General features: G+C 39.3%; 1 protein-coding gene and 1 long non-coding RNA gene across 5 annotated transcripts in view; both read right to left on the reverse strand.

Annotated features, from left to right (window-relative positions):
* Window positions 1–372: 372 nt before the first annotated feature.
* Window positions 373–5,392, reverse strand: LOC309711880. 4 transcript variants are annotated; one of them, XR_014278122.1, is made up of 4 exons: window positions 5,063–5,392; window positions 2,151–2,925; window positions 1,872–2,055; window positions 373–1,571 (listed from the first exon to the last, which is right to left on the reverse strand). It is a non-coding gene; the product is annotated as an uncharacterized lncRNA (long non-coding RNA). The 4 variants fall into 4 exon arrangements; XR_014278123.1 differs by having other exon boundaries at window positions 2,151–2,322; window positions 2,466–5,392; XR_014278124.1 differs by having other exon boundaries at window positions 1,872–1,925; window positions 2,151–5,392.
* A 750-nt stretch (window positions 5,393–6,142) lies between these two features.
* Window positions 6,143–22,581, reverse strand: part of LOC309711873 (transmembrane protein 132D) — a 37,734-nt gene continuing 21,295 nt past the window's right edge. The window contains exons 6-10 of the mRNA XM_082542405.1: window positions 18,336–18,544; window positions 12,864–13,044; window positions 12,509–12,622; window positions 12,230–12,421; window positions 6,143–9,424 (exon numbers count right to left, since the gene is read on the reverse strand). Coding sequence (XP_082398531.1) covers window positions 7,946–9,424; window positions 12,230–12,421; window positions 12,509–12,622; window positions 12,864–13,044; window positions 18,336–18,544 — 2,175 coding nt within the window. The 3' untranslated portion in view covers window positions 6,143–7,945. The remainder of the gene's footprint in view (window positions 9,425–12,229; window positions 12,422–12,508; window positions 12,623–12,863; window positions 13,045–18,335; window positions 18,545–22,581) is intronic.

The raw sequence follows: 22,581 nt of genomic DNA on the forward strand, positions 1-22,581 counted from the left end.
TACACAAGAACTGGTCCAGAAATTAGTGGCCAACGAGTCACAGTGGAATAAAAAAAAAAAAAAAAAAAATTGATTGGAACTAGAAAGTGCATTTACTGAAGAAACTGCAGTGTGAATGCTGAAATCTGAAGGTATGCACTGAAATGAATTAATTGCTGAATTTTAAGTTAAAAATGTTGAATGAGATGGAAAAAAAAATTTATCTGAAAACAAAAGTGCAGAACTGTTGAAAGTTGAATAGTTAGAAAGTAGGTACCTTAAAGTACCTTAAGTAGTACCTTAAAGTTTTTTTAAGGTACAGTAGAAAAGCATATAAAGATGATCACATCTTTATATGCTTTTCTACTGTACCTTAAAAAAAAAACCTGACTAATAACAAAAGAATACATCTGAATGCATATTGAAATATTCTTTTTATCACTACAAAAGTGGGATTATTCATTTTAAGTGTCTAAACTCAAGAATCTTACATTCTTGAAAGAAAAACCAGAACATCTTGACGTCTACTCTGATCTGCTGGGTGTGTAGATCAGTGACTTCTTGTCAGGCAGGAAGTCAGTAAAATAAGGCTCAAGCGATGGACAGCAGCCTCTTGCCAGAGAACAGTGTGAAAAACAGTCTGTGTGGGGTCATCAACATCTTCTTAGCAGCGATCATGGCACAATGCAGTCTGCTTTTACTAAACTAATTCACTGAAACACAAACAAACACTCTGAAGAGTGATGACTTGGAAACCAATACAGACTCAAGATGCTTCTAATAACAGTAAAAACAAGGAACTTCGCTCAAAACAGGAATGCAATCACAGTAAAAACTTTTATTCTCCTCCTCATCTTTCTCCATTTTCTTCAGTTGGAATTTACTAATTTAGTGTTGCCCCCTCAAATCATTTGAAGTAAATGTAAATACATTTTTTAATTAAATTAAATAAGACTCTCCAAGTTTGCAAAGCATTTAAAACATTCAGGATTAACAAACCCCCACAAAACACTGAACTAATTAACTGATTTTTTTTTTTCTTCAACCTATTTAATTTTCATCTTTAACTAATTACTTAAAGATAAACAAAAGATTAAAAAAATACATTAGATAAATAACTAAATAAATAGAAATGCTGGGAAAATAATAAAGGACGTTACTCCTCTGGCATCAGAATGTCTGTTACGGTGCCATGTTCGTAATTTAGCAGGATCACTGAAGGGAGGATGTCTGGGAACACCTTTAGCCATACAGCAGATGACACTATGTGGAATGTCATCCGAGTCCAGGACCTCTTGGTCTTGGCCAATGGTTCTGTAACCTCTTGGTTTAATCTCATGGATCCCACTTCCAGGCTGTAGATAATAAAAAAAAAAAAAAGAAAAGAAAAAGAACTTCATGGCCAGTTTAAGACCAGTACTAAAAGCATGAAGACACTGCATAAAGTAATTTACCGACCTTAACCACAGTAAATGCTGATGTGTGAAGTGCAAAGCCATATGAGTGCGAGTTGTTTCCTTTCAAATGAGTGATCTCTACAGGTGATCCAATATTGCCCCCGTTCCCTTTCAGTTTTTTTTCAAGGGTTCCATCTAAATGTGACAGAGAAGGACAATTATTTTAAAAAATGGACACAAATCTGCATATTGCAGCAGATAACCGTGTCCCATTTTAACTTGTATATAGTTAAAATTTCGCTCTCCATGCTTTAAATCTCAAAAGAACTATCCTCTTTCTGTTGTCATACTCTGATTTTCATTTATATGATTTTTGTTTTGAAAGTGCCCTAAAATTGGTGTGTTAGCTTTAACTTGGAACAGTAAAAACAAAACGTATAAAACCTTAAGCTACATCTAAATGTGTTAGTAGTAAATTAATGTGGGGAAACTTACTGTTATGGCAAATGCAGATGGACCCAGGGAGCAGAACGCACGGAGGCAGAGTTGCTGTGAAGACAGTTTATTTACAGCGATGGGGAGGTATTAACAAGGACAAAGTATATACAACAGCGTATGAATGGGGACGCAGAGCCAGGACGTGCAGGTGACGGAAACACACACAAGTAATGCACTCGATCTAAAAAAAGGAAGAGGGACGTGAGAATTAGGAGGGTCTTGCCCGATAACCGAGAAAAGCTTAAAGTAAACTTTACAGAGAGTTGGAGAGCTTACTTGGTACTGTTTATTGCCAAAACCTCCAGACAGAAAACAAACCAGACGAGGCGAAATCCTAGGGAGGAAACAAAACTCCTTACAGTCACCAGAAATAATCCAACGGCTCCAGCAGGCAGGGGCAGAATTACAGACTCTCCAAAAACTTCTGTCACGTAGCTCCTAAAGAACACTTCAGAAGAATGCATCTGATGAGTAACAGGTGTGCCAGGTTCAATGACTTACTGCCCCGCCTACCTATACTAAAAGGGAGGCACCCAAAAACACATACAGACAAAAACACCACATAACCAGAACCCAACTCCTAACACTTACAGCTGTTACCCATCCCTTCACTGTCACATACATCATCTGTGACTGGCTGATGTTGGTTAGTGAGATCGAGGTGGTAGGTGGCTCCAGAAGCAGCCTTGCTTCGTCCTCCAGCTGCTGACTGACCTGGATGGGCACACTGACTTACACTGCCGTGTCCTTACTGGAAAGCATTGTTCTTGTGCTTCCAAATGTGGTCATTCTAAAATTTCTAATTGTATATGTTTTACCCTCTTTAATTTGGGAGGCCAAGCTTTCAAATATAACAAATCTGAACACATTTGTCCCGTCACATACTGCCGCACTTGTATTATTGTGGACAGCTTTGGGCCTTGCACTTCCATCAGAGAAATGCCAGCCAGTGACTTTAGGGGTTTCTTTAAGATACACCACTTTCACCGTTAGGGGTGGCAGCCTCTTGTATGGCTCACTGGTATTGCGATGAGGTTTTGATGAAGCCATTCTGAAATTACACACACAAACACACCTGCACACAGAGAGAGAGTTTTACGAGACACGATAATGTCCATTCGATTAAATAGGACAAACACAAAAACCTGATGTTTTATATATTTCCCTTGAGCCTGTGAATTAAAAATAATCTTGATGTTTGTGTAGGCCCTCGGTCATCTTATGCATGTTAGTGTTAAAAACGTGAAAGAAGGGAAGGTCTTGATAGGTTAAAGAAGTCCAATCATATTCTTTTAAGCTCTTAAGACGTCTTTCTTGATATCACACACTCCGTGCAGTAGGAGGTGCCACATATTTTTAACTCTGAATTCATGCATGCCAGGAACAGAGTAAGTGCTGCAGCTTCGGATCCCACGGAGTCACGGGGAGCTCATAACATGGCACGGGGCAACTGAGAGAAAATTGTAAACCCGAACATGCATGTAAGACTTATACGTTTTTCAATGCTCTCTGTGTTAATAACTTGTAATGTAAACGTCACAGTTAATTAGCCAAGAGTGTACAAAGAGCACATGAATGCAAGAGTGTAAAACTGTGTGGCTAGCGGTCAGTGTACCTGCTACGGTGCTGCAAAGATGTGAAATTCGCACAGGTGCTTATGGCTTAGTTAACATAAGCAGAGCCCTTATAATTAAGAAGTATGTCACATTGTGTTATTTGTATGCTAAGAATATCTGTTAAAAGGCATATAGCCTTCTGTAGTCTACATCACCGTTTTATGTTCTGGTCTTTGCATACATCACGATAACTGAAAAAAATGAAAAGGAAAAAAGTGGCTAATGTTTAAAAAAAAAAACAGTAAAAAGTTCTAAGGTAGAACTGCACAGGCTTCAGTTCATAGGTACAAGAGGGTGATATCTCAATCCCTTCATAAGAATCTTGGAGCCTCTTAATCATGTCACTGAGGAGTGAGAATTTCACCATCACTGCTGTACCACGATTACGTGACCATAGTGGTAGAGGAAGACCACTGGGTGTTCTGGAGTGTGGATCAAAGAAACCATATTTGCCTGAATTGGATCTGAACACTGCGATACACAATCCACTCATAATCAGTAAGGCATACTGCACATCTGACAACAGGCAGCTCAGTCCTGCTTCTAAGATCAGAAATGTATCTACTGTTTCCTCTGGAGGTTCTTCATATGTCCCATACCGGGAAGGCTGTGTCATGTCAACATGTTATATAGACCTGCGATCATCAACTTTGTCTGGAAGCTCATCGGTTGCCAAATGAATATTTTTTGGAAATCTTTTCTTGGCCTCTTTGTACATCATATCACCTTTATCCAAGACCAGATTAAGGTCAGCCGTAGTCAAGTTTTCATTCGCATGAATCAAAGCAAGAAATATGAGTGAGTTGCATATGCACTGACTGTTTCTAGAGTCTTCATATTTAGGATGAGCCTGGCTGCACAGACATGTGTTACAGAGGGCTGGTTTTCAAGGTTCACTGTTTCTGCCTATTCCTCTGCGGGGCAACCTGCATATGGCCAATAAAGCATTCATTCATTCACAGCATCAGCATAAGATACCTGTTGTACATGTGCAGGAACATGTTGACCTGCCTGTTTGACACCATCAGCATTGGTCTTTGCAGACACACTGTCTTCTCTGAGGAAAATCACACTCAGCTTGTTCACATGTTGGTACACTGTGAAACTCATGGAAATTCTTCCAGCGAGCGTTATACTTCTGCAAGCCTTAGCATTGCTGCTAGAGTTAACACTGCAGCTAGCGCTAGCTCTCTTGCTGTTAAAAGTGAGCCACACTGGCAATAACAAAGCTCATTTGTTACTTTTGTCTCACTGAACACCAATAACTATCGCAGGAATACTCTTCTTGGCAGGTAACAACTGCTAAGACATTATAGCTAGCGTTAGCATTGTTGCTAGCATTAGCATTGTTGCTAATGTTAGCACTGTTACTAACATTGCTAACGTTAGCACTGCTGCTAACAATAAATTTTATAAACCTAAGTCATAGAAACGTCATTCTTTTTTAATCTTTCTTTTTTCTTTTAACTTTGCTGAACTTTAAAAGGACTTGTCATGTGAGTTTAAATGTCAGACATGTATTTTTACCAACACAAAAATAAAACAGTCCAGCACTGAGTGTATTGTACTTACCACAGCAGAGAGCAAAGCGGAATGAGGACAGTTGGGCTCAGTGATGGGTTAAAAACAGATGAGGCGTCCGGGTGGTGCTTGGAAATTTGAGAGTCAGTTTGAATACCAATCAATAATGGCATCTGTGAGTATTTATGGTCGTGTCCAAATTCATGGGCTGAAGAACAATACTGTGAATGCTTTTCAAGCATTCAAACTAATTATGAATGCAGAAAAGTAATATCAGATTTTGGATCCACCATGCATTACCATCTGCAAAGTGTCTGATTGGCAGTGGCACCGCTAATTCAGTAAAATTGTACCTGGATAAAAAACACACAACAGAACACAAGAGTCATGGATTGGACTCCCCAGAGCACAGACCTCAACTCTTGTGTATTGTATTTTCATGTATGTTTGCACCTTTTACCCAACAACATATAAATAAATGAGGGGTCACATGAAGACTTTTTCACAGTACTTTATATATGCGCATTAAGGAAAAACTCTTTATGCGTTACACTGTGGTAATAAATAGTTGTTTGTTTTGTTTTTCCATTTGCACCATCCTCCATCTGTAACCAGGTGTTCCACCTCTGGAAAAGCAGACTCGTGAAATAAGTGACCTTGTCTCATATGGCCAACATCATCAGGACTGTGCCATAGAGGTCCACTAATGCACATTAATCCTCCAACACAATGACCCCAATCCCTTAAATCTGTCAACAGGGAGCTGATGCTCCAGATTACAGATCGAGCTGTAATGATACTAAGGAACTCCTGTCTCGTTTGAAAATTCACACACAATTTATGATTTACAAACTTCATTATATGCAGTAGTAATGGCTGCTGTGCGTCTGGATCTCAGTGGATTACCGTACTGCCAGTATAAAGTGGCTGGGATTATACTTTATAATGCTGTTTTCCAACCGCTCCTTTTTCAGCAAAATCTTGTATGAAGAGTATGAGTAACTGAAATCCTCTCTCAAAACTGTGATAAAGCCAAACATTTCACGCTGACATCATCTAAATGGCATTTAGTTTATATGTAGGAGACCGAGATTGGATGAATCTGACAGCAAAAAGGTTTCCAAAAAGCCACAGCATTTCAGTGGAAAAGCACGGTGAGACATATTTTGTTATTGTTGTCACACAAACTGTGCAGCTTTTATATCTTAATCAGTTCTGTGTCTGAACTTTTGAGTTCGGAATTCTGCCCTGTTTGATACAGAAGGTCCACAATCAAAGATGCTCAGCTATGATCCAGCACAGAGACAGCTTTAAATCACCGCTTATCTCTGTTTGTTTACTTTTTCTACTGTTGCTGGACAGATAAATCGACTGGAAAGGAGAGACGGGTTGTGCACATACAAAAACGCTGGGCCTGTAGGTAGAGAATTTGGGAGAAAGTTATTAAAATTGCTTTTATCAACACTCTAAATCCACCCGATGCTGTTGTGCAGCAGAGAGTGACAATGTGCGCTGACATATCCAAAGCTGCCAATTCCTGAGGTGCGTGGCATCAGATTATCTGGGCTTCTTTAAGCTGGTGAGGTTGTTTATGCATCACAGTTACAGAATGCAATTTTAAAAAGGTGTAGCTGTGGTCACCTCAGAGACACAGGAAGGGGGGCTGGAGAAAAAGAGACAAATGAGCCATGAGATATAATATGCAAGCCTGAACCATTGATAAAATACCTGGAATTCTTTGGGGACACAGTCAGGCTACACAGAATGAGAATCAGTTTTTTTCTGCTGAGTTTTTTCATCCTCTCAGTGTACAAGTCATTTTATACAGCAGGACAAAATCCTGGCAGGCACAACAAATACATTGCTGTCAGAGTGACATTTCCATGATAAAATCAACCTTAAATGACATTCAGCTGTGATTAAACAAAATCAAATCCCACGGATTCCTACTAAAGCTTTAGCCTGTAATCCAAACCATTCACTGTACTTTCCTATGAATCGCTTTACTATTTAAAAAAACAAAAACAGTAGCTGAATTAAATCCAATTTCAATTATAAAAAGAACCAATCTATTTTCTCTTTATTGATAGAATCTTGCAGGAAATACACATCACATTTTGGATTTAAAAAAGCAGGATGTCACAGAGAAAAAAAGGCATTTTATTTTCATTCACACATGAAAAATCTTACAGTCGAATGAATATGTGCACTGTGAGAACAGACCAAGATTACACGTTTTTTACAATTTGTAGAAGCAGGCTCCCAGGAGAAGCCCGAAGCCCAAGGTATCTCTGTTAAAAAAAAAAAAAAAAATCAGGAACAATGTCCATCTCAAACTCTGCAAAGACTATTTGCATAGCCTGCATTTGATTTGAATAAATATCTGGCGGAGACTGTAGTGACAGATTGCTCAAAATAACTTGATAAATGTTGCATATTCTCTGACAAATTGCACAGAGTCCTCAGGTATTCTCTAGAGGAGTCCTACAAAAAGTACAAAAGGCTGGAAAAGAATAGAATTACTAACAAGAAACAGTCCCTCCTGTACTGGTTTTTACCCTGAACTGAGCAATATCTGGAGCTGTTTCTGCAGGAGCAACAGAACTGTTGAAATGTAAGAGGAGATGAAAATGCAGTTGTCTTGAATTTGAAATGTGGAAATAAGTAACGTAGCATAGAGAGTGTTTGTTAATATTTACAGAAATAAATCGGAGCCTATAGATTTCTTTTATCAGAGGATAAAACATGCAAATTTCTTTTAATCTTACTAATAAACATCACTTCATTTTCATGTGCACAGGTTTGCACATTATATAGAAAATGTCATTCACGTAATCACATATACATCCTTTTCCCTTTTTTTTTAATAAAGAAAAATTAAAGACTTTGTTTTCCTTTTATACATCCTTTACACATACACACACCTAAACAAACTCACAGGGGTTCTCCTAGAGGTTTCACTACAGGCCATGGCATGTCAGGCAAAGGTGTTTGAGGTTCAGCGGGGGCCTGCTGTTGCTTTTGCTTCTGCTGGTTGGCCCAGTCTAACTCAACACCGTTATTCTTTAGCGCAGCCAAGTGCTTGATGTCCAGCGTGGTGAAGGTGGTGAACTGGACCTGGTTTCTCTTACTGGTGGGGGAATGAAGAGGTTCACTGCGGTGTGGCCTCGCCAGTAGGGTAGCTGAACGATTTGCCATGGGGTCAATTGCCTTTCCTTGAAACTGCTGGTGCTGAGAGCTGTTCCTGCTTCGTCCTAAGGTTGCAGTTCTTTCTGGGACAGCCGCAGCGCTCACTGTAGGCAGATTGCCTTCCAGGCTGCAATGACCCATAGAATCTATCGAGTGGCGGGACTGCAGAGGGCAATGAGGCTCACGTTTTAGTGTGGACACTTGAGCCGGGGCACCTGAGGCAGGAGCACTGTGATTGCTGTTCCCAAGCCAAACCCAGTCGTGTTTGTGATCCTTTGTGTCTCCACTGGGGGCTGTGCCTGCCTGTATGGGGGTCTTTTGTTTCCTGAAACAGAGACTATAAGAAGCACAATTGAGCAGAAAAGCCAAGATGGCAACACAGGAGACCCCCACCAAGGCATACATGCCAATTTCCATGTCAGTCATAGCTTTGAATGTCCTAATGAGGTCACTCTCAATTACTTTGGGAGTTTTAGATTTAGGAGGCTCCTTTTCGGGTCTAACTTCTACCTTAGGAGTATCATTCTCAGGAGAGGCATCGGGGTTGTCAAGCATGTTTCCATAACTTACCCCAGGCCCTTCCTCTTTACGGACAACACCCACTGTTGCTGTGGGTTTGGCAGTGCTAAGTTGTGTATTTAAGTTTAATTCCTTTATTCTTGTAGGTGAAGCTGCAGTAGAAACAGTATAGGTGGAACCTTTTGGCGCTTTGGTTGCCTTTCCGATCCAGACAAGATGGGCCTGTGGATTTCTAGTTGAAAATGTCGTTGGAGTGGTAGTTTTTACCAGAATAGACTCTTGCTGATCAGATATGTTGGCCCTGTTGAGCTGTTTATCCATCTCTGTGGCAGCAGTACTTGTTTTGCCCATCTCTTTTGATGCACTGCCATTTAAATCCTTACTTCTGTCAGTGCTTCCTTTCCCTTCTCTTGCTACACTTTTGCTACTACTCTGTAAGTTGATCTTGAGAAGCCCCGAGCCCACTGCCAGCTTGCTCTTCCTTTTAGATTTTTGGCATTCCTCACAGATCCTCAGCTCCACTCTCACTGGCGCCCCCTGGCCTTCACCCTCTGCTACTACAAATGCTGACTGTGGAGTGCGGCGTATTGTGGCCACCCGCTCATCTGGGGTAGAAACAGTCAGAGAGTAGATACTGCGGTCAAACAGGTCCAGTGGAGCAACTGCCCCATCGCTGAAAGAAACCCAGCAGCTGACCAATGCTTCCTATGAAAGAAAGAAAAAAGGTTATATGTAGAAAATCAGGTCAGAATACCGGTGGTACATCAATACCTCCCTTGGGCTATAGTCTCATTATTGTTAATAACATTAAACTGCCTATGCCAATCCCTTTAAAGTATATAATATCAATGTTAATCTCTTCATAGTAAATGCCAGTAAGTAGTTTATCTAAAGTTATCCACTCTGGTTGAATTGCATTTCATACCATAAAGATATTATGAGAGTCTTATAAACGTCCTTCAAAAAGAAACCCAAAAAAGAAAAATTAATTAACATGGGTCACATTAAGAACAGAATTGGCCAGTCAAATTACATTAATGCACAGTGACCTATTTCCTGTAGCTAATGTGAGTTACTGACTCGCCAAAGACCTAACCTATATTTTGGATTTGAATACATTATAAATGGCCCTAAGCAAAACATTAACACCCCGCCATCACAGACACAATTGGCTGGTCATGGGCACTGGCATGGTTCTAATAGTTTGTTATTGACGGGGCAGATCAGCAACAGTCACTGTGTACTGGAGGTAAAGTGAGTTGTCGTTCCAGCAGCTATGGACCGCCTAATTGCTGCCCCATGCCTGCGACAGGGAGCTGGTTTAAAATGGGCAGGCTGCCATGGCTAAATGTGTGAGTGAGCTTTTAAAATGATCATCTATGCACCCTGTCTGCCTTTCCCGCTCTTTCACACAGCATGGTAGTTGGAGATGATGGTCGAGGCTGTGAACACAAAGAACTCCTATTCAAAGAGGCGAGGAGAAAACACAAATATTATTAAACCCCTGAGGTCACTGGTATGGGAATCTGCTCTGCTGCGGCAGTACTTTTAATTCAAGTTCTTTCTGTAGGAGGCCATTATATCTGTGTTGCAGGATGAATATTTAGCATATGTTAATAACGTACTACTTTATTATGGCAAGTTCAAGTGTAATTTTAAGGGCTGTCTCAAAAGGTTTTCAATGAGAAACATGTTTTTATGTTGCTTATACTACCTCTGCTCCTTGTGTGCAGGAACAGCTGAACCCTAACTGGAAAAACCCTTAAATGAATGCTGAACAGTGCATTTATGACTCAAGGCATTTCTCTTCTTGCACTTTTATTTGCAATCCTTGAAATTCAGACTGCAATTAAAGAAGCTGAAAACCTTCATGATATATGAGAAAGCCAACCTGCAATGCTCTCACACTGGGATGTTTCAGACTATAACAAACCATAAAGGCTTTTCTTCTTCTTCTGCTTTTGGCTTCTCCCTTTAGGTGTCACCATAGTAAATCATCTACCTCTGCCTCTGTCCTAAGCCCCAATCTCAACCCTATTAAACATTTGCGGATTACACTTAAAACCGAGGTCTGTGCCAATTCTGCCAGGAAGGACGGTCAAATATCCAGACAGAATTATGCCAGAAGCTTTTTAATGGCTACCAAAAGCATGCAGTTGAGGTGTAACCTGCTGAGAGGCATCTTACCAATTATTAGTAGAGGTATAAGTATATATTTGAGCCTGTATGTGTACTTTTAGCCATGTGTGGATTAGAGAAAATCTAAAATAACATCAAATTTGTGCACTTAATTCTTGTTTTTTTTAAAGTCACTAAAGACGTGCTGTTTAATCATTCCATCCTGGAAAAAAGTTCAAATAAAACATCAAAACCAAAACCACCATGGCATACATTCCCATAATCAGTATATGTAAATTTCTGAAAACAACTGTATAACACACAAATGACATGTAGTGTATGAGGACTTGTTTTCAAATGAAAAAGTGGAACTTTTTTTCTTTAGACTTTTTAAATCTGCTAAGAGTACAACAAACAATGTTGGACTACAGAGACAAGACTGTGAATGCAATGATGTTATTTATGCTCTTGCTTTATTATGCATGCATCTGAATAACTGTTTCCAGGCTGGTGTCACTAATAAAAGGAGGGAATTTGTCAGTGGAGCTTGGTGATGAATGCCAGGAGGCTACTTGTTAAATGTCTACACCTCCACAGAACAACGACAGAAAGATGTTTTATGACAAAGGCTTACAAAGTTAAGAAAAAGAAGGAAAAAAGACAGACTGTGCACTCTCACAATCAACATTTAAACACACAAAATCTGCAAATTCTGAGTTCCCGTGATCTTAGCTAAGCTGTCTTATGATATCCTGCCTATGGGGACAAGTCTGATAGACACTTCCACAGCAGCAGATCAGAATTTTCAAAGATGCAATTTTAAAGAAAAGTTCATATCAGGGATTCTCAACTTGTTTTTTTTTTCTAGGGGCACTCTTGCACACTCTTGCACAATGATATGAGGCTGATCATAATAAAAAATATTATTCATCAGATAAAAATGAAAACGGCAGCATAAAGGCCCTCGCTCATCTTTGATTGAAAGGATGGATGGATGGATGGATGGAAACACAAATGGAAAAACAACTGCCACATACACATGATCAGATGGATAGATGGATGGATGTTTTGGTATAAAGTGGTGTTGAGGGACTTCTTCAAATAACATGAGTGTATTTTCTATCAGTTATCAGTTCAATTTTAGAATACATTTCATGCCCACTTGGTAGATCTACTAATCCTGTTCATAAAAAAATGTGATTGAGTATCATATGATCAAGCAGTTATTCTGTTTTCCCAGTGAAATGTTTGCAGTGAGGCTAAAAATGAATAACTCTCAAATTAACATGCATGAAAAATTCTATTTTCATGCTTGTTAAGTATCATCATGAACAAATGAGATGTGCTTTAAACTGGCATGCTTTTGTGTGAAACAATTTTCCAGCTGCTCACCTGTTTGCGCTGCACGATCGTCTCCTTAGTGGTTGCCGTGGCAACAATAGCCCTGTTGCTCCCTGGACTGAGCTGCAGGGACAGAGAGAGCCCAGACACCAACTGCACTCCGAGCTGTGTCACACTCACTTTATCATCCACCACCCTGATGCTCGTCTCAGCCAGGACCGCTGACGTCAGAGGGGACAGCACCTGCAACAAGTTCATCCTTCTTCCAGCTAAAGATGGATATTGCACAATGCTCACACCACACTCACACAAACACAGTAAATGACTCACCTGTACAGTGGTAGTGCCCACAGCCCTTCCTTGCAGCAGCACCCCATCCTGCACCCTAGCTACATCCGGATCTGCTATGTTTAGAGAATAGCGTACAAGGTTGGTGACATCTATCTGCCAATCAAAACAAACAGGAAAAAAAGGTTAAGCACTGTGTGGCAAAAGGTCAGGTGACTTTTAATCATAGCACAAGCATATAAAGAAAACCTATCATCCTCTTCTTTTGAAATGTGACATGTATAATTACTATGACTTCCCTATACTTACAAAGCATGACACTGAAGAATGGGCATGTCAAGCCTTATAAAACCTGCTGACAAGTGAGCTTTATTTGGAAATGTTAAAATGCTTGTACCTGCCAATCAGAACCCAGAAAGTATTCAACTGTTTTTTCCCCAGTTAACGGGTCTGGCAGTGCCTCAGTGTCAGGCTGGGCTACAAAGGGTGTGAGCACCCTTACAGTAGAGTGCTGATACTGTAGCATGCAACCCCTGCCTTTCCTCATCTCCTCCTCTTCTTCACTGTCCCATGTAGACCTGACACACACAAAAAGCATAGGGACACAATGAGCTACACGTTTCTTGCAGACAGGTGGCTATAGAAGTATATTGCCTGTTTTAATATGTTTAAATATATACAGTAGTAGACACTTAGCACAGGTTATCAGAATGACTGCAAGCCTTATAAATATATATGTGTTGCAGTTAAGAGTGGAGAAATTATACCAACAAAGTCAGACTTGCTATCTCTACCTGCTTGCAGTGGTGTACATACAACTGACACAAAAAAAATAATTTATTTATTCTTTAACAATAAGGACTGGTGAGCTGAAGGAAAACCGAAGACCAGCAGTGAAGCTGTTGCTATTATAGAGGCACAATGCATGCTGAGTGACCTTTTCCGCTAAATGAATTGAAGTGAAATTAAACAGGATCCCACGGCTGAGTGGTTTGTTTATGGGTGATAGAGGTTAAGCTGTGAACCATCCTCAAACCCCTCAGCAATGATCATATAATTATCATACACGCAGCTGGTCTGCCACACACTGCACCACAGGTGTGCTGGAGGGTTGGAGAATATGTTTTTACACTGCAGGCGCAAAGTTCCTGTCAAGAGCTACAGTCCCAATAAACATCATTATTATATAGCCTAAGGTGAGAGCTTAACGTGATGGAAATGCTGCTTAAATCAGCGTGACTCAACATCAGACAGCAAAGTTACTTTAAATCTAGTTCGTGAAAATGATCAGCATCTTGCTGGCCTTCCATATGCAGGGAATGAACAGGACTTATTTTTTGCTCCATAAGATACTTGTACTAGTTCTGTTCAGAACTTTTGAGCCACCCCTCATTTCTTTATATTTTGCTACCAAGGAGTCAGACTTTTTTGTACTTTTTAAAAGTGGTCATGAGAAATATTTCTCCGGGCTTTCTGGAAGTCTTTCAGAGTTTTTTGGACATTGGCTGCTTTTTCACTTCTCTATCCAGTTCTTGCACTTCATAATACTGACCTATGAATCATTCACCCAGGGATGAACCAGGGTTGCGTCTGCACATAAAAACTAAAGCTTAGTAAAGAAATTGTTTGAAATTGTGTCCTTAGGCACTTTGTTACTAGTTCCCTATCACAAAATACATTATTTGTTCCCATTTATTTTGTTTAGTCTAAAAAATGTCAAAGATAACACAGTTTAATAGGCATTAAAATAATATTTTTGCACCAAACAGGTGATTCCCAAAGAACTATAAACCAAAAGTTGGCATATCACAAGGTGGGTGTGCAATGGACAAGTGTAGAACAGAAGAATAAGTGACATCCGTAAAAAAAAAAAAAAAAAAAAAAAAAACACTACCTACAAGAAATAAACAGTATCTGAAAATCACATCCAAAGACCTGAAACAAGGCCTGAGAAATGCATCTGGCCCTTCAGCAGATCCATCTACTATTTACTGAGTCTTTCAATCTTTCATGAAGCCATTCTCAAAGGAAACAGAGAGAAAAGGCTGAATAAACTTTATTTATACAGCACCGTTCACAGGTCAAAAACTACAAAGTGCTTTACAATAAAAACAGGCATAAGAAACACAGAAGATAAAAACATAAAACAGAATATATATATATAACATCATACAACCTAAAACAAGTTAAAAGCCAGTCTGATTAAATGAGTTTTCAGCTGCTTCTTAAAAAAAATCAGCAGAATCAAGACAACACAAACAGAGGGAGGGAATTCCGCAATCAGGGACCCACAACTCTAAAGGATTTATCCCCTCTGGTCTTAAAATGAGTTTGTGGGATTGTTAACAGCCTTAGACTGAAAGATCTCAGACTGCGAGAAGAGGTGTAGGATTCTAGAAAGTCAGAAATATAGGCTGGGACTTGACCACGCAGGGCTCTCTGGTACAGAAAACGGCAGCGTTCTGTACCAACTGGAGACGGTCAAGATCCTCTTATTCAAACATTTGAAAAGGCTGTTACACTAATCAAGAAGAGATTAAATAAAGGCATGAATAATCATCTCTAACTCAGCTTTTGACACAAGAGTTTGAAGTTTAGAAATATTTCTTAAAAAAAAAAAACAGTTTCTCATTAATCCACCAGTGGTTTAAAAATGTGTGGCAACAGAGAGTGACAAATCCAAATCTGGACATTTTTGGTTACAATGGTTGTCAATATGTACAGAGGAGTTCAGAAGAGAAGTGCAACAGTGAATGTCAACAGTCACCTCTAAAAAATGGTGGATGCTCTGTCACAGTTTGGTGCTACATTTCACTCAGTGTTGTTGGGGATCGCTTTAAAATTGACTGAATTATGAATGCAGAAAAGTATATCCATGTCAACCCGTAAAATTTGTGCAGGTTACAGAGACTTTACTAGATCACCTGCAAACTGTGACAAACTTTTATAGTTTAAACCCTAAATATGCATTTGGGCAGCATCTTAGGGATTCAAGATATCGACACGCTGTAAACTGTTATGATGTGCGAATGCTGGACTGCCAGAGATGGAATGAAGAGAGACAAATAAAGCTTTCATGGGTACCCATACTTCCAAACCTTTGATAACACGAGTACTTGACCATGCAAAGCCGCTGTTTCCTCTTAAAAAAAAAACTGCCAAGGATCTTTGCAATTTTTCCTGCGAACAACTATTAGTTGATTCTTCTTTAGAACCTGTGAACAACTAAGGTTGAAAACTCTGAACCACGACTAGAGTTGGATGTCTCGAGACTGGTCTTGGTCTCGAGACCACTTTTACATGGTCTTGGTCTTGTCTTGGTCTCGATGGACTTTGGTCTTGGTCTTGTCTTGGTCTCGGATTCCTCAGTCTTGTCTCGGTCTTGCTGTCTCAGATCGACACAGTGGTCGGGAGATTTGGAGTCAACAGTATCCATGACACACAACCTAATGTTTGATAATGTGTCATGCGCAAAAGCATCGGCTCGAAGAGCCATGTTTAGAGAGTGCTTTGTAGTCAATCAGAAGAGTCGACTCCCATTGAGCGAGAGCCGGCTCCTCACTTAATTTCCTTTCACTGCTCAGCTCTCACACAGTGGCTCAGCTATGGTCCAATCCCTCCATATTGTGGCCAATCACATGCGAGGATATAGGATAATATCATTATGTGAAAAACAGAGAGGGTGAGAGACGCGACAGTCAAGTGGAGCTTGTGTCTGTCCTCTCAGTAAACGAGTAAGACAGTAGACAGCGGTGAGGAGGGCTGTGCGAGTGCATCGCAAAAAACACATAAATATGCCTGACACCCGTAAACGAAGCAACATCTGGCTGCAGTTTAAGACTTTTTTGTCTCGGTCTTGGTTTTGGTCGCGTCTCGACTTTGTCTTGGTCTTGACTCTGTCTGTCTTGGTCTTGTCTTGGTCTCGATACCCTCTGGTCTTGGTATTGTCTTGGTTTAGGCGGTCTTGACTACAAGTCTAACCATGACTTCACAGGTTATACTGTAGTCAGATTTTGCAATACCATCTGCATCTGAGATAAATGAAGAAACCTTTGACTGCCCTTCAAGAAGTCTGGAGAAGCTAAAAGCTACTTAATTATAAGAAAGCTGTCTAAGAGAGTTCAGGCTGTGCTGACAAAGTGCTCATACCACCTATGAGTTTCAAGCTCATTAGAACTACGCAAACTCTGTTTTTGCTCTTTATTATTTATTTCCATGTATGTTTGGATATGCTTTACTAAATCACTGCAAGAAAAATGTAAAGAAATGAAAGATGGTAAAAGACATTTGCACAGTGATGTATATTTTGCCCTTGATTTTTAAGATTTCAGAGAGTAGCTTTTAAAAACACTGTACCACAAAACATTGAGATTTCTATGTTTCCTCACTTTTCAATTCGTTTTTTCAATAACCCTTAAACCAGCACGCCTTTTTAGGATTGCTAGGCTGCAAATCAATAATCACAGTATTAGTGTTAATTAAACAGTATAAGTGTTCATTGATTACAAGTGTTTTACATTCTACAAGTGTTTAAGAGTTTATTTTGAAACCAAAAGAGAGTAAAAAACATGCTGAGGTGAAAATTTTCCATGAACCTACATAGTTTTTTAAGATATAAACATATGAAAAACCCATAAGAAGTCTGACCTTAAGTTTTACCTCCATTATATTATCTATCTATTGAGAGAGAGAGAGAGAGAAAGAGAAAGAGAAAGAGAGAGAGAGATTAGTGTATTCCACAGTATAGGATGGAAAATAACATTGAGCACCTTTATTACTTGCGAAAGTGAGAGAAAAATAGAGAATAGTCAGTACAATCACTGTTGAAATTTCACAATACTGACCTAATGTCCCTTTGGGCCCAGAGCTGGGTAGTGAATGTTTTGGGAAATGACAGCCCATCAGGTGGCCATCATCATTAGTATTGAGTGGGGAAAATAGTGACTCGTATTGAGTAAAATCCCACTAACCTTTACCTCCAGGGCAACTGTGTTGCCTTTACACTTGCCTGCTCACTAATGTACCAAACACAGATGTGATGTTGTTTGTTATGACTGACTGTAAAGAGTGCACAGATGGATATTAGAAACACACCACTCAGTATAATGTTATTCAATTCAACACCACCATTAACAGTCTCAACATGTACCAGCTGATTGTTTCTGAGCCAGTGTCAACAAAAACATTTAAAAAAAAAAAAAACAGCAAAGATTTATTACAGGTTAAACATCAACTTTAGACTTAAACCTGGTTTTTATCTGAAACACCAGAAATAATAGAATAACACTTTATTGTGCCATATATATGTGCAGTGAATTTGTGGAGGATGGTGTTAGCTGTGGTGGGAAACAGACTTCCATTCCTATATGTCACGTGCCTATGACGTATAGGTCAATGGGAACGGCTTTAGGTCTTGGCCTCTGTAAACATTTTGGGTCATATTGAACAAAAGATTAAGTCTGTTTTGTAACTCTTGGTAATACCATGCTTCAAAATGGTGAATTCTCTATCATATAAAAATTGTTAATCTCAAGTTGCTAGCCAATGAGTGCGTGGTTTCACAGTCAGACCTACCCCTCTCTACATCTTGTTTTTACTCTTCTTTTGCAGTCAAGGTGGCAGAAACACTCACGCCAAGGCTTATAAACAACACTTTGGAAGCCAGTCATGACATCACTTTTATTCTTCTCTATGCTATAGATGAGGTTAGCCAACCTTTATTGATGATGCATAAGTAAACTTTTATGCAGAAAAAAGCTTTAGTATTTGACTCAGTACTTCAAAGTAAAGTCTTACAGGTAAGGCAGGTGACAGAAGGTAACAGAACCCCCAAGGAACAATAGATGTACGGCAGTTGGTCAGGCCTTACCTCCTGTTTCCAGTAGTAACGGGAACCCTCCAGCCTTTGATCTGGCTAAGCTCAGGGTCAGCCACATCAATACGCAAGGGCAGACGGGGCATCCATACACTCATCTCCAGCTGGGCACTCAGAAAACCATATGTAAAGTTGAGCATTATCCTACTTTTCCCTCTGGTTTCCTTCCCATTTAGATATACATAGCTGCAGCGCTCTGACACCTGGAAAGAAAAATAGAGAAGAAAGATAATGAACAAAGGCCTCAAGAAGTATGTCTTGGTTCACAAACTCAGAGTTGCTCGAAAACTTTGTAAATATACCGAACAAGAAAGTTATTTTAAAATGTACACAGGAGTCACTTGACCAGAACTGGGACTGGACTGTCATCTAGTGATGTGAAATCAATATTCTCTGGATGTACCCTGGTCAAGGTCTTTTAATGTAAAGCCTATGCAAACTCAATAAGTTTGAATATATATATGATGAGAGGGTAGAGGGGACAGAATCGCCAAACCCAATAAGGCAAAACCACACACATACCAACATTTTATTAATTTCACACCACTTTCAAAGTCTGGCCTGGGAATTGCAGCGTGTTTGTGTTTATGTCATGTAAATTCACATCTGTGGTCTCTATGAAACTGTTACTGAATGTAAATTAGCTCTCCTTTATGACTGTTCCTGTAATGCCTTACTGTAGGTTGGAGTGCCACAATCCCCACCAGCGAGCGCAATGAGGTGAGACACAGCAGTTGGTGTGTTTTATTTAAGATTGGAGGCCTATCTCCACTGCCGCCGTACTTATCTTAACAAACCAGTGGCTCCACAGAGGTAATTGGAGAGCACTAGACTGGAGAATAGAATGGAGCACTGGAGAGAGGGAGGCAAAAAGAAGGAGGGAAAAAGTGAGGAAAAAGCAAGAGGAATGAATTCTGAAGCAAGTCGAGCTGAACTCTCATGGAAATGATGACAGAGGGCAGTTCATCATGCTAACTGTTCATGACTCAGATTTCTTGGGCAGCTCTCCAATTCAACTTCCTCTTCTATAGTCAGCAGACGATTTGACGGTGGAAGATGAGGGATGCTATATCTACTGCTAGCAAATAGATCAAACGCATTTCTTTTTAACTTACCACCCCTCATTCATGTGATAGCACAGGAAAGAATGCACCAGTTGTAAATGTTCACCCACCTCATTGATCCTTTATCCGACTTAGATAAATGACTGTCCGTGGGCCTGAACAGTGTTGTATATAAACATGATTTTCTTATTTATTTATTTTTTTGCAACATGTTGCTAGTCAGATAGTTATGTTGTCACCTTATTACATATGTTTTCAATTATCTGTATAATGTGCAGACTTCAAACTATCGATTTACTAGATTTACTATTTATCATGTCAAAAGTTGCAGAGCAGCCCACAATTTTAAGGGGTGAAGATACAAACATTAATTCAAATTTATTCCAGCAAGGGACAAGAGTGTGACAGAAAAAAAAAATACAGACCAGCAACAACTACCCACACCCTGATATCAAAGCTTACCAAGCATGTGGAAAGACATAAACTAAACCTAATTAAAAGGTGGTAGCAAAAGATCCTTAGAACCAAACTGGGTGTATGCTGTCCATAAACAAGAAACTAAAGCTTGATATTTTAAAGAGCCAACAAGTAGCAATTATACAATCACATTACATTTTTAAGTAATATAGTAATATAAATGTACTGTATTGCTTTACTAAACCCAGTAACCACATTACAATTGTAGTTATGTTATCACATGTGTCAAGCTTCAGTTATCTACATGATAGACAGCTAAAAATACAGTCCAATATGCCTTTTCTTCTCCTACACACTTGCTCTTCAATCAGCTGAATCCGGTTGTTCAGTCTGACGTCACTAGCCGTGTCTGGGCCTAAACTCCGCTGCAGGTCCATATATCAAACGATCACTATGGCATTACTGAGAGTTGAAAAACTGTCTAAAGTCTTTCATCTTTAATAGAATGATCAGCGTTCTGCTCTACCAGGTGTAACAATTGAGTTTAACATCCAGGCATCCATGAAAACGGAATTTATGATATTTAACGGAGTTAGAAGTTAGCAGGGAGTTAGCTCGCTAGCTTCTATCTAAATACAATATAGCATGTCCTGACTGCGGGGTTTTGGAACCAAATTAAAACGTACAGCTCTGTTATCACTTCCAGCATAAATGAAGACAGAAAACTAGATTAAATAGAAGAAAATACATAACATTAAACATGTTAACAACACAAAAGCCATATTAAACGCAGACTACTTTAGGCCCGGAAGTAGGATTCGTCACAACATCACTTAACGACCGGATTCGATTCATTTCCAAGGAGGAGAAAAATGGTGGTCCGGTCTACAGTTTTTGAGATATAACCATTAATAGTATCTACACTGCACAATAAGAAAAGAGCACAATAATAAAGCACAAACTATGTCCAGGACAGAAAAAAGCTGCGCTATACTGCTAACACAACACTGGTTCTTTGCAACCATCTGCACACACTGCATACAAACACAAAGCTAGCAAAGAACTCTGTTTGATGAAGCTGAGTGCATGCTGACTTGCAGCCCAGCAGCCTGAGTTTTAGCAGGTAACAAAAGGAGTGATGTGCAGTCAGGTTTGTATACGCCGTTTCTCCCTGTACATGTTTTAAAGTCCCTTTGGGAATGTTTTTAACTTGTTAACAAACCTAAACAATGACAATTTATTTTAGGCTATGTTGCAGAGTGCATTGAATTACCTCCACTGGGGAGTAGCTAAGTAAAAAAATGCATTACTTTTAAGAAAAGTAATGAGTAATGTGTAAAATCAATTATAATTAATACATTATTTCTGTGTTTATTAAATGCCTCTCAAGCCAATTCAAACAAAGGCCTAACCAAGTCATCTCCCCGCCTCCCCCTCTCCTACTATGACTAGAAAGGGAAGCAGGGATTTCTGAAGGTGTGAGGTATAAGGAGCACTCGAAGAGATCAGAGGCACACAGTGGCATTGCCAGCTTTGTGAATTTGTTGCAAGGAAGGCATCAGGAGGACCACTTGACCCTCATTTATTTTCAAAACGAGGATATTGCCTTGGATTTTACTGGTGTCCAGACAATTAAATATGCATAAAACTTGAGTCATGACACGTAATTTAAAATACTACGGGGATTTGTGGGTCCTGCTTACAGTGTATTGTGAGAGACATGAGAAAATGCTACCTGAATAAACTCATTCCACTGCATAAACTTTTACTGTGTATTTACTTATTACTTTAACATGCAGTTATAAAAAGATAATTGGAAAGTAGGAAAAGAAGGATGTTAACTAGAGGAAATTGAAATTGCACAATTAGATATTCTTTATACTGCAGTTTTATTCTTTTAACTGTGCATCTTTTCTTCTGTACTTCAGCCTATTGCATATTTCAGCCTATCAGATATATTTCAGAGCAATGAATTTTAATAATAGTGAATGTTTTATCTACCATTCCCAGCTTGTGTTGTTTTCTGTTGATCTCTGTTTGGGAGACTGCTGAAATGTGTTGGAATGGGCAGTCCATGAACTTCACGTTGTGTAAATTGCTTTCTTTCTGTTACATTATTATGCTTCCTAAATTCACCATAAAACTATTTCAGGTTAGAGGGGTTTAAAAAAAAAAAACTATGTATCAATGCATTAGTAAAGTACTACATGAAAAGTGTTAATTCTTCCTTTTCGCATCATGAGACAAGAATGCATGCATTAGAACTATAGGATAAAAGGTCAGTATAATATTTTAACACAAAAGCTGTGTTCAGCCTGGGTGCTGGATATATATATTAAGTTTATACAAACACGGTTTATACAGACAGGAACACATGGTATTTTTAAAATCTCTAACAAAAGGATTTTATGAGGTAATTCCAGGAATCCTCTAAGGTTTTGACCAAAAACAGAGAAGTTGATGGCCTGCTTGAAGGACAACAACAATCTATCAGCTGCAGTAAATATGGAAATACAGCAATATTTGTTTTAAGATATATAACAACAACACCCAGAAACACTCATGTCCTCACTGGGCCAAAGTTTATTTAAAGTGGACTGAAGGAAAGTGGAAATCTGTTCTGTGGTCAGACCAATTGAATTTTGAAATTCTTTTTGGAAAACATGGCACATCTGGAAGGGCACCATCAATATAGATAAAGGTGTTAGAGCAACATATGATGTGTTCAGGGAAGACCTTGCATATTTCAGAAAGACAAC

This window comes from Aulonocara stuartgranti (genome assembly GCF_965226115.1).
Source record: "Aulonocara stuartgranti genome assembly, chromosome: 7".
Classification (NCBI taxonomy): Eukaryota; Metazoa; Chordata; class Actinopteri; order Cichliformes; family Cichlidae; genus Aulonocara; species Aulonocara stuartgranti.